This window comes from Berghia stephanieae, chromosome 3, assembly GCF_034508935.2.
Source record: "Berghia stephanieae isolate SIO BIC M18660-M18661 chromosome 3, UCSD_Bste_1.3, whole genome shotgun sequence".
Classification (NCBI taxonomy): domain Eukaryota; kingdom Metazoa; phylum Mollusca; class Gastropoda; order Nudibranchia; family Aeolidiidae; genus Berghia; species Berghia stephanieae.
This window is the reverse complement of record NC_088362.1, coordinates 9893122-9906778: the sequence shown is the minus strand read 5'-3', so window position 1 is coordinate 9906778 and position 13657 is coordinate 9893122. Positions and strand designations below refer to the sequence as shown.

Sequence of the window (13657 nt, the reverse complement as noted above, 5' to 3'; positions counted from 1 at the left end):
TTAAAAAAAAAAAATTAAATTCAAATTTGAGCATTCTGACTACACTGACATGATACTATTTTAATGTGTTGGGTGTCATGTGAATACTGCACATGGATATTCAAATACCAGACAGAATGTGTTTGGAAGAGCTTTCATCTTGTGATTCAACGATTAACCCTTTAACCACCATGATTTAACAACTTGTTGTGATTGATTGTTTACTTCCAGGACCAGGTCTTGCATTCGTTGCCTATCCTTATGTTGTGACAAAACTTCCATTTTCTCAACTGTGGGCTGTCCTGTTCTTTGCCATGTTGATTACTTTGGGTCTTGGAACACAGGTAAGATTTATGTACAAAAAAGTCAAAGGTCAATTTAGATTTCATATTTTGAGAAAGAAAAAAAAAAGGAATTTCATCTGATCTTTCTGATCAATTTGACTCAAAATTCAATTTTCGAGAATGATTTGATTAAGATATAATTATACCTGACCGATATATCTATGATTTGACAATGATTTGATCAAGATATAATTATAGCTGACTGATATATCAATGATTTGACAATGATTTGATCAAGATATAATTATACATGACTGATATATCAATGATTTGATCAAGATATAGTTATACCTGACCGATATATCAATGATTTGACAATGATTTGATCAAGATATAATTATACCTGACTGATATATCAATGATTTGACAATGATTTGATCAAGATATAATTATACATGACTGATATATCAATGATTTGATCAAGATATAATAATACCTGACTGATATATCTTTTAATTTTCTTGCAGATTGCCACTGTGACCACAGTACACACTACCCTCATTGATCAATTCCCCAGGGTTTTCTCCAATGGGAAAAGGACATTCTGTCTACTCATGGTCATTTCATCCCTGGCCTTTCTCCTCGGACTTTCTTTCTGTACTCAGGTTTGTGATGACTTGATCAACTTGAACTCAGGGCTCTTTCGCTACCAATCTAACTGGACCATTTTCTAATAATAAAATCTGATGAACCCAATAAAGAGATAAACTGCTCGATAGATAGTGTGCGCTTGGCTAAGTAACTCACTACATTGCCATCCGGAAGTGTACGGACCAACACACATGGATGGCAAAAAACAAAAAAGGCCTGAGGGACGTCATCTTCTTTCTATGTGCAGCTATGTGGTCTTGTGGTATGACACTCGCTTTCGGATCGGAAGGTCCTCGGTTCGAGCCTCGCTCAGCACCTAGTTGAGTCCTTGGGAAAGGCTCTTTACTCACATTCTCTCATCGTACTCAGGTGTAAAATGAGTACTTGATTGTTAGCCGGGTTGTCTCTGTCAGAAAAAATTGTAATATCGCCCAACTCTATCTGACTATCTGGTCCATTTCTTACTAGAATTGAATCAACCCAAATCATCATTCCTAATTAAATATGGACTAGATTCATTTAATCCAATAATATTAATATTTTACATTAAATTTAAGAAAAAAATACAAATCATCGTTTTGATTTTATTGTCGTTTAATTTTGATTAAAAATAATGCATATTTTCAAATTAAGAAGTACAGTGCTTGCAAGCAATAGTTAAATTGTAATATTATAATTCCTTTGCTTTATCATGATAAACGTTTTCCCTGGTCACCGAGCATTTACCACCTATACTGTAAAACACATGGTTTTTGTTATTCAAGCAGTTCTTTTATAATGTTTTGCATATAACACACATATTGATGGGTTCGGTGTTGCACCACATTCAACTCTGAGAATAAGAAGTGTTCTAATTGTAGGCCATAAATATCTATGGATATTGGATGAAAATGCTTTATTTTAACATGTCTATTGAACCTTCACATTATCATCTGCAGATTTTTGCAATCTCCTTCTTGGGGTTTACCCTAATTGTTTGGTTCTTGTCTACAGCTCGATCTGTACTATTTAAATATGGGGGTGAAGTGGCCGAGTGGTTAAGGCATTGCACTGTGATCCGGATGACCCGGGTTTGAACCCCGCTTCAGGCACTTTTGGTTTTTTTCCTTGAGCAAGATTATTAACACCCAATTTGCTTACTTGGACAACATGGGTGATTCCTGTTGACATCAGACATCTTGTTTGATGAGTCATCTATATTCCTTCGTGGAATGCCTAGGCGACGATATCTTATGATATCGTGGAGCAAAAGGCATAATTTTTCATTTAAAAAAAATTAAAATCTAGATCAATACAGAATAAAATATGTTGTTCTTTTTTTCTTTTCTCTCTTTCGGTTTGCATCATTTAATGAATGTATAATTACTTTTTATTAACAGGGTGGTATGTACGTGGTTGTGTTATTCGACAACTATGCAGCAACTTACTCCCTACTGGTCATTGGAATGGTAGAAATGATAGCCCTGGGCTGGGTCTATGGTGAGTGAATAATAACAGTTTCTCTATTTGCTTTGATCACCAGCCAAATGGGTAGGTCAATACGCTGAAAGTCCTTAAATACTGCCCAATTCTTTGTCACCTCTACTGTTTGGATGAAATATTGCTAAACCTCAGATCAGCTATTGAGATACCTATAGTTCAGTCGAAAGAACACTCTCCTTCACCGAAAGGAATTAGATCAATACTACGTGGGGTTTTTTTTTTTACCCCCTGTCTACTTGAATAGCTGGGTCTGTTAGATCAAGCAGAAAGTACTTTGTGATAGGATAGCATCCTATCAAATTGATAGTGAGCAATTGCTAAAGAAATTAACTTTGGAAATGTATTCTAAACACACACACACACACACACATAAAAAAGATTTTTTTTCAAATCTGACAGGCATACATCAATATCAATAATAAATCTCAATGAAAATGACCTTGCACCATTTACTGCCTATAGATAGTTCGAAGATGACGTTACTCAGGTCTTTGTTGATGTTTTTTGCCATCCGCGTTTATGAGTAATGCTCACTGAAATGTGTATTAACCCGACTATAAACGTTCATGGATACACACGGTTTTGTGTGTTGGTCCTTTATACTTCCAGATGGCAATGTTATGAGCTTCTTAGCCAAGCGCATACTGTCTATACTATTTGGTCAACTGAGTTATGTCAGCAATTAATCCAAGCAGCCGGGGTGATCAACACATTTACCAGCAACTTTTAAGAACTTTCAGCTATACAAATAAATAGACTTTAAAAGAATTAAGGCAACTTTGCAATATTTAGAATTTAAGAATGAAAAATATATAATTTCCTGAAAACCTTTCTATGCCTCTCACTATTGTTGCGTGTTCTGTTGAAGTGATTGAATTGTCCCAAATTGTTGATTTACTTTAATATGATCATGGGGAAAATCAAAACCGATATAGTTATTTTAGAATTTATATGTTTTGCTGTTGCTGTTTCTCTCTTTTTCTTGATTTATATAACCTTTCTTATGTCTTGTCTCTTTTCGAAAACAAATGTGGGGTAGGAAAAATGATATTTATGATAATGACAATATTTTCGTGTGATTGAAGAATTGTCTTTTTTGTTCTTGCTTCTTTATTTAGCAAATATTTAGATATTTGCGGTCCCTGTTGTTTTTATTTATGACACAACTGCGGTACTAATGATGCGGATTTGCTTCTTTGTATTTGGAATGGAGTTTCCCTAGTTTGATAATGATTCTTTAAAGTATTGAGTCTATGCGTGAACTATTCATATTTTGTAAAGCATGTTGAATGTTGTTTGATTATTTTTTTTTTTAGTTTTAGTTTTTGAGGAGTGCGAATTGCGAAACATGAGTGGGTAGATTGTTTATGAGTTATGATTTAGTTATATGAACAGGTTGTTATTACAGAATGAGGCACGTGTGTTTTCATGCTGTTCAAATTTTTGTCTTCTCTCATTGTTTCATGCTGATGAAAGTTTTGTAACTTTAAAATCAACTGACAGATTTCTCACATTCTACCTCAATTTTCATTCATTATGTACTTCTTCTCTATGCCAGAAAACTATTTTGCTCGATTTGTCCTGCATTTTAGCTGCTGATTCTATTTTAAATGTTAAGAATGGGACCGTCATGGCAATTTCTGACAATCACTGTTTGATTCTTTTTTTTTTTGTTTGTTTTTTTTTCTAATAAAACCTTAATATTTTCGAGCTATTGAATTATCATGTTTATGCTTTAACATTAACACTGTTTTGATACCTAAGCACAAAATCTATCTGTATTTGTCACACGATGTTACTGTTTTTGTTGTGCGATTACCCCTGTTCCTTTTTACCTTTGATATTATTGTTTCTTACGTATTTGTTAAAATAAGTACCAATGTAAAATTTTTATTATTAAAAAAAAATGTATTTGTTGTGAAGGGACTATTAGATTGATTTCATGTGTTGTCAGTTTATATGAATATTTTTGACTTTAATTGTTTATAGGATAGGTAGAGGGATATAAATATTATATTAATAGAATGGAGATAAATCTTGTAATTTATCCAGCGAAGTTAAAAGTGCAATTTATTGAAGTTATGGCCGATTTTTTTGCATGTAATATATGGTGCAGTCCAAAGTAAGTTTCACTCTTTGACAGTTTTGAGACTGAGAGCAGCGGAGCAGTTCATCAAACACTATATAATGCGTCTTGGTGGGATCTCTCAATGCTTTTCCTACACGGCCAAGTTTTCTACATAGCCGTCAATTGTATTATTTAAGATTTGGTAGAGGAGGCAATGATGTCGCTCTGATGTGATGGCAGGCCACTTTGTATTCACAAGCAATACTGAGGTTGGAAATGGAGATTGATAATGAGATGGAGGTCTTTCTCATCAAGTCAGTGGAACCCTACTCCCAAGACAACTGATCTGGATTTGCAAGGAAGCCCTAGAATTCTGGAATCTGATGAAGTTTTATTTAGCAAGTTGAAGCATGGGGAAATGAAAATAAATGTTTTGCCAAGATGTTTTTGACTGTTAGTGGTGGTAACAGTGACCAATTGATTCATTAATGGGGAGGAAAGAAACCTATGCTTGATAAAAAATGAGCTCAATTTAAAACTTGGCCATCTTCAATCATTGCTGTAGCTGTCATTTGGGCATCCTGTGGAAAAACTGTTCAAATCTTGTGGTAACAGACACTCATAGGTGAGAAATATTGAAGTGAAACTTACTATTGGGTTGGGCCATATATTTTTGAAAATTTCAATGTCTATTATTGAATTTCAAAATGCACTTTTCTGCTGCGGAGCCAGGTCAAAGTAAGCCACATTCGTGGCATGGTCATTTTACATGACCCAAAGCTGTTGTTACAACGATGACTACAACTACTGTAGCCTTTGTCGGCTTTACTTTATACTTGGAACAAGATCGAGGCATATGCTCTGGCGTCTTCAGGTAATATTGTTGTACAAGGAAACCGGTCTGTGTGCTGTTATTTAAGTAGCCAAAATCGTAATCCATTTCTAAAACATTGCGTTTGATAACAATTCATATTTAAACCCATAAGATCATAATGAACAAATCGTATATCAATTATTTTGACTTCGACTTTGAACACATTAAATTAAGCTTGACTTGCTCTCTAAATCTTTACATCTTACACGATTTGTGTCTTTTATATAAATTGTAAAGCCATTCTAAGAGCAAATAACAACAAAAAAACAACAACAAAAACGGGCTTAAATAATTTTGTTTTCAATTTAATACCCAACCTTTTCGTACCCTCAATGATTCTATAAATAATTATTTCATTCATATGATGCATGTCTCTACTGAAAACCAGCAAAATGAATAAATTTTAGTGATGATTCAAAGAATAAAAAACATAAGTCAAAAAGAGAAGAGGTTGGGAGAAACTGTTTTGGAAAAGATTTTGAGATATGGAAAATTGTTTGTTATTTTGCTATTTAAAGCACATGCCAAGTTTTTCTTGTAACCAAAAAAAAAAAAAAACAACTTACCGCCAGGTTTTAAGTTTTAGAAAATCAGCTTTAGAATAAAAGGGGCTGTCATTTCCTCGAATATCTCTTTTGAGCAAAAAACGATAATCTTCAGCTGTGACATCATTAGTTATATTCTATTGAAAGGTCATTCAGCAGTTTTGAATTGAGAAAGACAACCGTTTTATATTTCTTCAATAAGGTATATTAATCAATTTATCAGTTGAATTCTCAGCATCCTGAAATTGGTCAATCATTTAATCCGGGGGGGGGGGGGGGGGGGGGGGGGGGGGGGGGGTTCTTTGTTCTTGTTTTAGTAATTTGAGATGGGTTGTGTTCATTATTTAACAAATCAAACCAGAAGGATTTTATGGTTAAAACATTTCTAGTAGACAAGAAAAAAAGTAAGATCATAATATGTGATTGATTTCTGGTCCATATTCACTCTGTTCAAAATCAATTAGTGAGTTTAAAGATAAAGGGTATTTTAGCGATAGGGCCGTCCATTTTGAGTTTATTTGTTTGTCTAGTGTTACTTTATGTAAGTTTAATTACCCCTCACGTTTTGTTTCTAATTCATTAGAAAAATCATGTTTACACTATGTTTACTTCTTCGAACTGGATTGACAGATTGCATCCTTCTATACCATAACTAATGGGCTTCAAATGATTGTGAATGAGTACCAATCCCAGTTTTTTAGGAAACAATAAGATAGGGAAGTCTGTCCAAGCATGACACTCAGCGTGTGAGCGTTTCTCCCTTTGCCATTTCATCATTGAAGAGCTTCCATTTAACATTTTGTTTAAATCCCTACCATCAATGTGAGCTTTATATATATATATTATATATATATATATATATATATATATATATTATATATATATATATATATATATATATATATATACACAAGAATACCAAAAAAAAAAACCCACCCCCAACACTGCACCATTGTCCTTTTCATGTATTTTATGAAGTTATTATGTCACTCTTCTTAATACAAGACATTGCTTTCTTCATATTTTCTGTGTTTTTTTACAATTAAAAAAAAACTACTCCTGCATTTAAATCATTAGTTGAAATTATATCTATATCATTTAGTTTTGTTTGTTTTTGGGTTTGTTTTTTTTTTTTTTTTTGCTCCAATTTTTTCTATAGAATGGTAAGGTTTCAGGTTCTGCTAAGCTTGATTTGAATAGGGATATCCTCTTCAATCGTCATTAAAGCTGGTAAGAGTAAGGTAGGTCCTTGGGTCCATCAACTGTTAACGTCTACAGATAAGTATATTCTATGTTACATTTGTCAGTATATTTATTTATTTGGCACTATGATTAAAATGCTGTTGATTTTGTTCATCCATCAGGAGCTGAGAGATTCCTTGGCGATATTGAGTTAATGCTGGGCAAAAGACCTCCACACATGTGGGCTATCAGCTGGAAGTTCGTTGCCCCTATTGCCATCATGGTAAGAGTTTAAAATATATTTCATTATGTGATAAAATGATGGGTTGCCGATAGCTCAGTTTGAGAGCATTTGCTTTACTCGCAAAGGGATAATGATCTATCCTTTTTAAAGTCGAGATTTTATTTTTATTTTAAATCCTTTTTTTACCTTGGGCGATCGAAGAGTTTCTGCAATGACATAATTTATGAAGGACAACAGACAAACCGAAAGTAGACATGGAATATGATTTTAAAAAGTTAGCTCAAGATAGAGAGGGATTGGAACTTTTTGACTGTGGCCTATACCCTGACCCAGAGTGAAAAAGGCAATGATGCTGAAACTGACTTAGGGCGAGGTGACTTGTTCAAGACCACACAGCGCAGTGGGTATTCAAACTTGTTTCCTTTTGGGTATGAAGCAACGACCGTACCGCTGGGCCACACTGCCGCCATAGCCCCAATTCTGCTGTAATCTGAAAATAAAAAACATGTATTTAAAATTCTAGCCAAAAAACTCATCCTTCAAATATTGATGACCCCCTATTTGCCAAAAACTCTCAAACATGAGACTTCTGAAAGATGGTGGGCCACATTTCTCTATTGAATTGGAGAATAAATCCGAGCTCTTCATCGTTTTAAAAATATTTTAGAATGATAATGCAACCAATTCCCACTTATAAAAATTTATTTTCATGTCACAACTTTTCAGGCTATTCTGATCTTCAGTCTTGTCGACTTTGAACCGTCTAAATATGAGGATTATATATTCCCTGGCTGGGCTGATGGTATTGGCTGCATCCTTGCATTGATGTCTATAATGGCCATGCCTATTGGAGCCGCCATCAAATTATGGTTTGCTTACCGAGCTTCGGTTAATCAAACATTGATAGAGGTAATAATAATAATAATAATAATAATAATAATAATAATAATAATAATAATAATAATAATAATAATAATAATAATAATAATAATAATACTTTATTGCATCCCAAAAAGGAATTTTTTTTGTACTGACGTGTTATAATTTACACAATAAGATAAAAATACAATGGAAATAGGATGTATATATAAAAAAGGGTAGGTATTGCAATTAGTTTCCAAATGAGACTTTGTGACCTTGAAGTATGACATTTGGTTTCAAACTAGAAGGTGCCTGTTTCAAGTCCCCTCTCTTCCTGGGCAGTGGCCATACTCAGGCCCTTTAACAGTATTGTATCAGTTGAAAAAATATATGTTAAAACGCTTTACAGACATCTTCTCTCGACCGACTGTAAAGTGCATTGATCACTATATAAAATCTAAAACTCGAGTAATAATAAAATACAGTTTTCCTTCATAGCCACTAAGCCCGTGGTGTTAGAATTTAACTTTTGAGTATATTTTGTGGATATTGCGCTTTGTAACCAAAGTTCATCTATTTTTTCAATTACTGTAGTCTTTAAATGAATAGTATATTTGATTGCTACCCTTTGAATAGGATGACAGTCTATCACGAAGTGCTTTCCACCACATCTAACAGGCCCATCTAACCGATTACAGCCTGATGGAGAGAGGGGTCAGAAAAAAAGTCATTCCTGCATCTGAGATTGATACTGAACCATCAGGACCACTTACCAATGCAATGATATTGTATTAATTGATATATAGTGGCAAACCAATTTGTGACCCCTCTCCTCAAAACGGTATTAAGTTGGGATGACTAAGAAGCTGAAAATTAAATTTTTAGCCCGAAATATCAGACTTGTGTTGAGTTTGTAAACTTTATTGAGAAGAATGAATATCGTATTTCAGGTTGCTGAATACCAATAATTCATAATTTTGTCCAGTTTAACTTTAATTTGACTTTTAACATCTGGGTTATCCCGACATAATACCGTTTTGAGACGTTGGGTCACATTTGTGCTATTGTTTTCATAAATTTCATAATGGACACGAATCTATTTTTTAAAAAATGTTACCGTTGCTGCCGATGCTGTTGATTCACATACTATTATCTCTACTGCTCATAAACTCAGACATTTATTTTGTTGCTATTATTATCCATCCACTTTATTGTAGTTAATCTAATTTTATCATCTTTGAAAATTGATTCCATTGCCTTCCAATGTTCCAGAAGTTGACAGTTCTAGAAACAAACGAAAGTTTTCTAATATTTTGTTTTAAATCATCAGGTTCTACGTGAATTGAGCAAACCCACATCAAGTTGGGGTCCTAGGAATCAGAAAAACAAAGCCATGATGGCGTTGAATGACAGCACACCTAACAAGAATGGACAACACCTATCGATGATGCCTAATGGATATGATGATGGTTACTGCTAGTAATACGAGATTGCTTAATTAATGTGTGAAGGAATGAGAGAACAAAATGGGCCTGCTTGCTCTTAATTCCTTTTCTTTTTTTATTTTTGTCTTGCCCTCGGCCAAAATGGCTAAAAAGGTTACTTGTCACAGACGTAATGAGACATGATCATGACTCACAGAGTTACCGTAACACTGCACGAGAAATGAAGATTAAAGTGTTAAAACTCCCACAAATCATGTGATCAGAAATGAAAGAGAATATAGATCCTCCCCTTTGTGAGAGAGATTTTTTTGCCCGATGGTGGATTATGGATTGATTTTAAAAGAAATTATATCATAGTTTGTATTTGTGGCTGAATTTAGCACCATGCAATTGTATAATCAAAGAACTCCTTTGGCTAAAAGATATTGTGACACAGATCAGGTGTGTAGTAAATGACCTGTGGCTATTCCAGAATAGAATTAGGACTCTAGGAGTTGGAGCCTCATATTTCAAGGACCATCCCCTGTCCGTGGCTTTTTCTTCCTATCCTTTTGATAGAATGTTCTTCATTTACTATGTAAAAATTGAGCTGTTATATAGCGCAATATCCGCTAAATGTGCTCAAAGCGCTTTACAAGGGGTCCCTGGTCAACAGCAACATTTAACATGTAGGACGTGACATGACGCCTGTTAGGCGATATTACAATTGTTTGGACAAAGACAACGCTGTTAACGGCCATGTACTCATTTTACACCTGAGTATGGTGAGAAAATGTGAGTAAAGAGCCTTTTCCAAGGACCCAACTTTGCGCCGAGCGCGAGGCTCGAACCCAGGATCTTCCGAACTGAAAGCGAGTGTCATACCACTTCTTTAATTCTTCTCCATATTCCTCGTGGCCTTCCCCTTGATCTTCTGCCCTGAGGGTTCCAGTCCAATACTTTCTTTATCTCAGTCACAACTTGAGAGCTTTTTCCTGCTTCATACATGGTGCGAACGTTCCACGACGCAATTCGAAGCTGCTTGTTTGTCTACATGCAACAATCAGATGTATTGGGGGATGAAAGCAGCTGAGTTATCAGGGATTTGATCCTGATTCATTGACACGAACAGTTTGCTGCTCCACTTCGAATTAAAGTGCTCTACAGCATTCTATAGGTTATACTCTCCAAAGAATTTCATAAGGTCAATGATCCATGATTGGGAACAAGTGGGCTGATCATTTCATCGTCTCTATTATCCATTCTATTGACATTATATTATTATGAATAGTGATAACTACTCATGATTTTGTTGTAATTTAAACAAAAGAGAACATTGTAAAATAATTTTCAGGGAAATAACGAAAACACAATGTTTCTTCATTGAAGTATGAATGAAAAGAATACAAGTTAAGTGAAGGGTACAGAATACCGTTTCCACACAACTCAGCCCGCTCTTTACTATTCTGCTTTGCCCTGACGAAAATGTTTTATATTACAGTTCAACCATAATTTACTTTGTATGTCGTTCAATTAAAATAAATCCTAAATTGTCAAAAATCATTAAACCTGAGACTTCTGAGAGTAATCTATCAAGTCTCAGGTTTAATAATTTATGAGCCATTTTAATCAACATTTAAGTGATATTAAAAATTTTCAAAACTTTCTAGCCAAAATTTCAAGTTAGGCATTTTATCGGTGTAGTATTATGTAGCTAAGTAAATTATCAAGTCTCTTACATAGAGCACTTGTTAAGAAATTACTTCATGTGTTATATTGTTTTCATAATCATGTCCCAGGGATTAATAAATGTTATTGTTGATAATTAAACAGATCATGATCAAAGACTAGACTCAGGGCACATTGTCAGTGTCAATATTTATTTACCATTTATTCAAACTATTTATAAATTGTAAAACTAATTAATTAAATTAATTGAAGTGAATGACGCAAAAGAAAAGTCGACATGTGACCCTCTGTCTCTTAGCTGTATTATGTCAGGGAGAGATAGGTCCTGAAAAATAAATGAATAGCGACAAATATGAAACTTAGGGATAATTTCTTTTCGTTGTGGTGAAGAATAAAGGAATACATAACAATGTGAAATTGAATGTAAGCTTCAATTTAATTACAAAAACAGATCAAATGAACGTTTCGGGTTTCCCCTTTATCAACAAAACAGGATGAATGAAACAATACAGATGTTTCATTCATCCTGTTTTGTAGATAAAGGGGAAACCCGAAACATTTGATCTGTTTTTGTAATTAAATTGAAGCTTACATTCAATTTCACATTGTTATTTATTTCTTCGAGCTTCGAGCAGCAACATTAACATTGGAGAAAAAGGTAATTTCTTACATTGCAATCATCGAAAAGGTCAAATTTCTAATCCTTGTTACTCTAATTTCACTTTTAGAGACCCGATTCATAAAAAGTAGTCCTTCAAAATTGCTGAACACACTTTCAATAGGACGCTAGACTATTGCAAAGTACTTTCACAAGATCTAACAGACACAGCTACCCATTTACTGCTGGGTGGACAGGGGGGGGGGGGCAGAAAAAAGTCTCGACTGCACCCGGGATTGATCTTGGTCCCTTTACGTGTGAACCAAGTGCTCTACCGACTGAGCTACTGGACCTCCCCCCCCCCCGCCATCCTATTCATACAGACATAATACTGTTTTGAGTCAGTGGATGACAAATGGCTTGATGAGTGAATGAGTTTTCAAATAAATGGCCTAAGTATAAAAATGAAAATAAATGTACATTTAAACAGTGAATTTCTCCGGTTTTCACTGCCCCGTACAAGTCACAGAATTTCTAATATTCGCCCAGCAGGCTTTTCGGAATCAAATGTCTATTTCATACAGACCTAATGATCTGTTAGGCGTTCTGTTTGTATTTGGTCTATTACAAGATGGTTCACTTGTTACTGTACTGCTGACTCGTCTGGTAAACAATATAGTATCAATTGATTTCTTATCTGATACATAGAGAGAGATAAATAGATTGACTGTGGGAAGAGAGAGAGAGAGAGAGAGAGAGAGAGAGAGAGAGAGAGAGAGAGAGAGAGAGAGAGGGGGGGGGGGGGGGGCGGTATCAACGCTTGGACTTTAGAAACACATGTGTATTTTTATTCTTGGTGTTGAAAGGTTTTATAAATGACTCAGTGTTGATACTCAGGTTGTTGTTAAGTCACGTGTTAGTAAAAAAAAATAATACTATATTAGGATGAGATTTGTTTTTGTAAATAATTTAACCGTGGACCTATTCCATCAGTACATTAAATCAATCTACATATCCCTTCTATTTTTGTGAGTTTTATCCTTTATATTTTTTATTTTTGTTTTGATTGTAGATACATCAACGTGATTTACAGACAGACGATCCCATACTACATTCTCACCTTTTTGTCTCACTTGCTATATAATTATAAACAAAATTAGATGTTTATATATTTCATAGAGCCTTGTAAGAAAAGTTTAGAGAGCTTTGTTGAAATGTAAACCTATGCTGAATCTCAACTCACCAGTCAATGGTTTTTGTTTCTTATATACATTGTTTTTTGTTTTTTTAATAATTTTATACATTAACAAGTTGTATTTTATTTAAATATGTTTATATTTAAATTTTATTCGTCCTATTTGATATCAATCATGTACTGTCTTCTTTCATTTTTTTTTCTATTACTTTTACAAGTCGTCAATAATTTGATACATTCTTTATGATATGTCTCTTATTATTTGAAAAGTATTTTATAAATTATCATTATTATATAGAGTAGACATTCAGAAATCTGTTTTCAGTGGGTTATGATACTGTAATCCATATTTTTGCTTTAGGCAGGATTTCATTATATTTCATTCAAGTACTTGCAAAACAGTTTGTAAGACGCCATATGGTCATGTTAAATAGCCCAATTAGATTTATATATATATATATATATATATATATATATATATATATATATATATATATATATATATATATATATATATATATTATAAATATGGGTTCTCGTGCATTTCAGAGTTCAGGTTTTGTAGTTCTTAGTAATTTGTG

General features: G+C 33.9%; 1 protein-coding gene across 4 annotated transcripts in view; it reads left to right on the top strand.

Moving 5' to 3' along the window:
- Positions 1 to 11247, top strand: part of LOC144967131 (sodium- and chloride-dependent glycine transporter 1-like) — a 49738-nt gene extending 38491 nt beyond the window's left edge. For all 4 annotated transcript variants that reach the window (XM_078903982.1, XM_078903983.1, XM_078903981.1 and 1 more), the window contains exons 10-15: positions 211 to 323; positions 791 to 928; positions 2294 to 2393; positions 7248 to 7348; positions 8036 to 8218; positions 9501 to 11247. In XM_078903982.1, the coding sequence (XP_078760108.1) occupies positions 211 to 323; positions 791 to 928; positions 2294 to 2393; positions 7248 to 7348; positions 8036 to 8218; positions 9501 to 9650 (785 nt within the window). In that variant the 3' untranslated portion in view covers positions 9651 to 11247. The remainder of the gene's footprint in view (positions 1 to 210; positions 324 to 790; positions 929 to 2293; positions 2394 to 7247; positions 7349 to 8035; positions 8219 to 9500) is intronic.
- The last annotated feature ends 2410 nt before the right edge of the window (positions 11248 to 13657 follow it).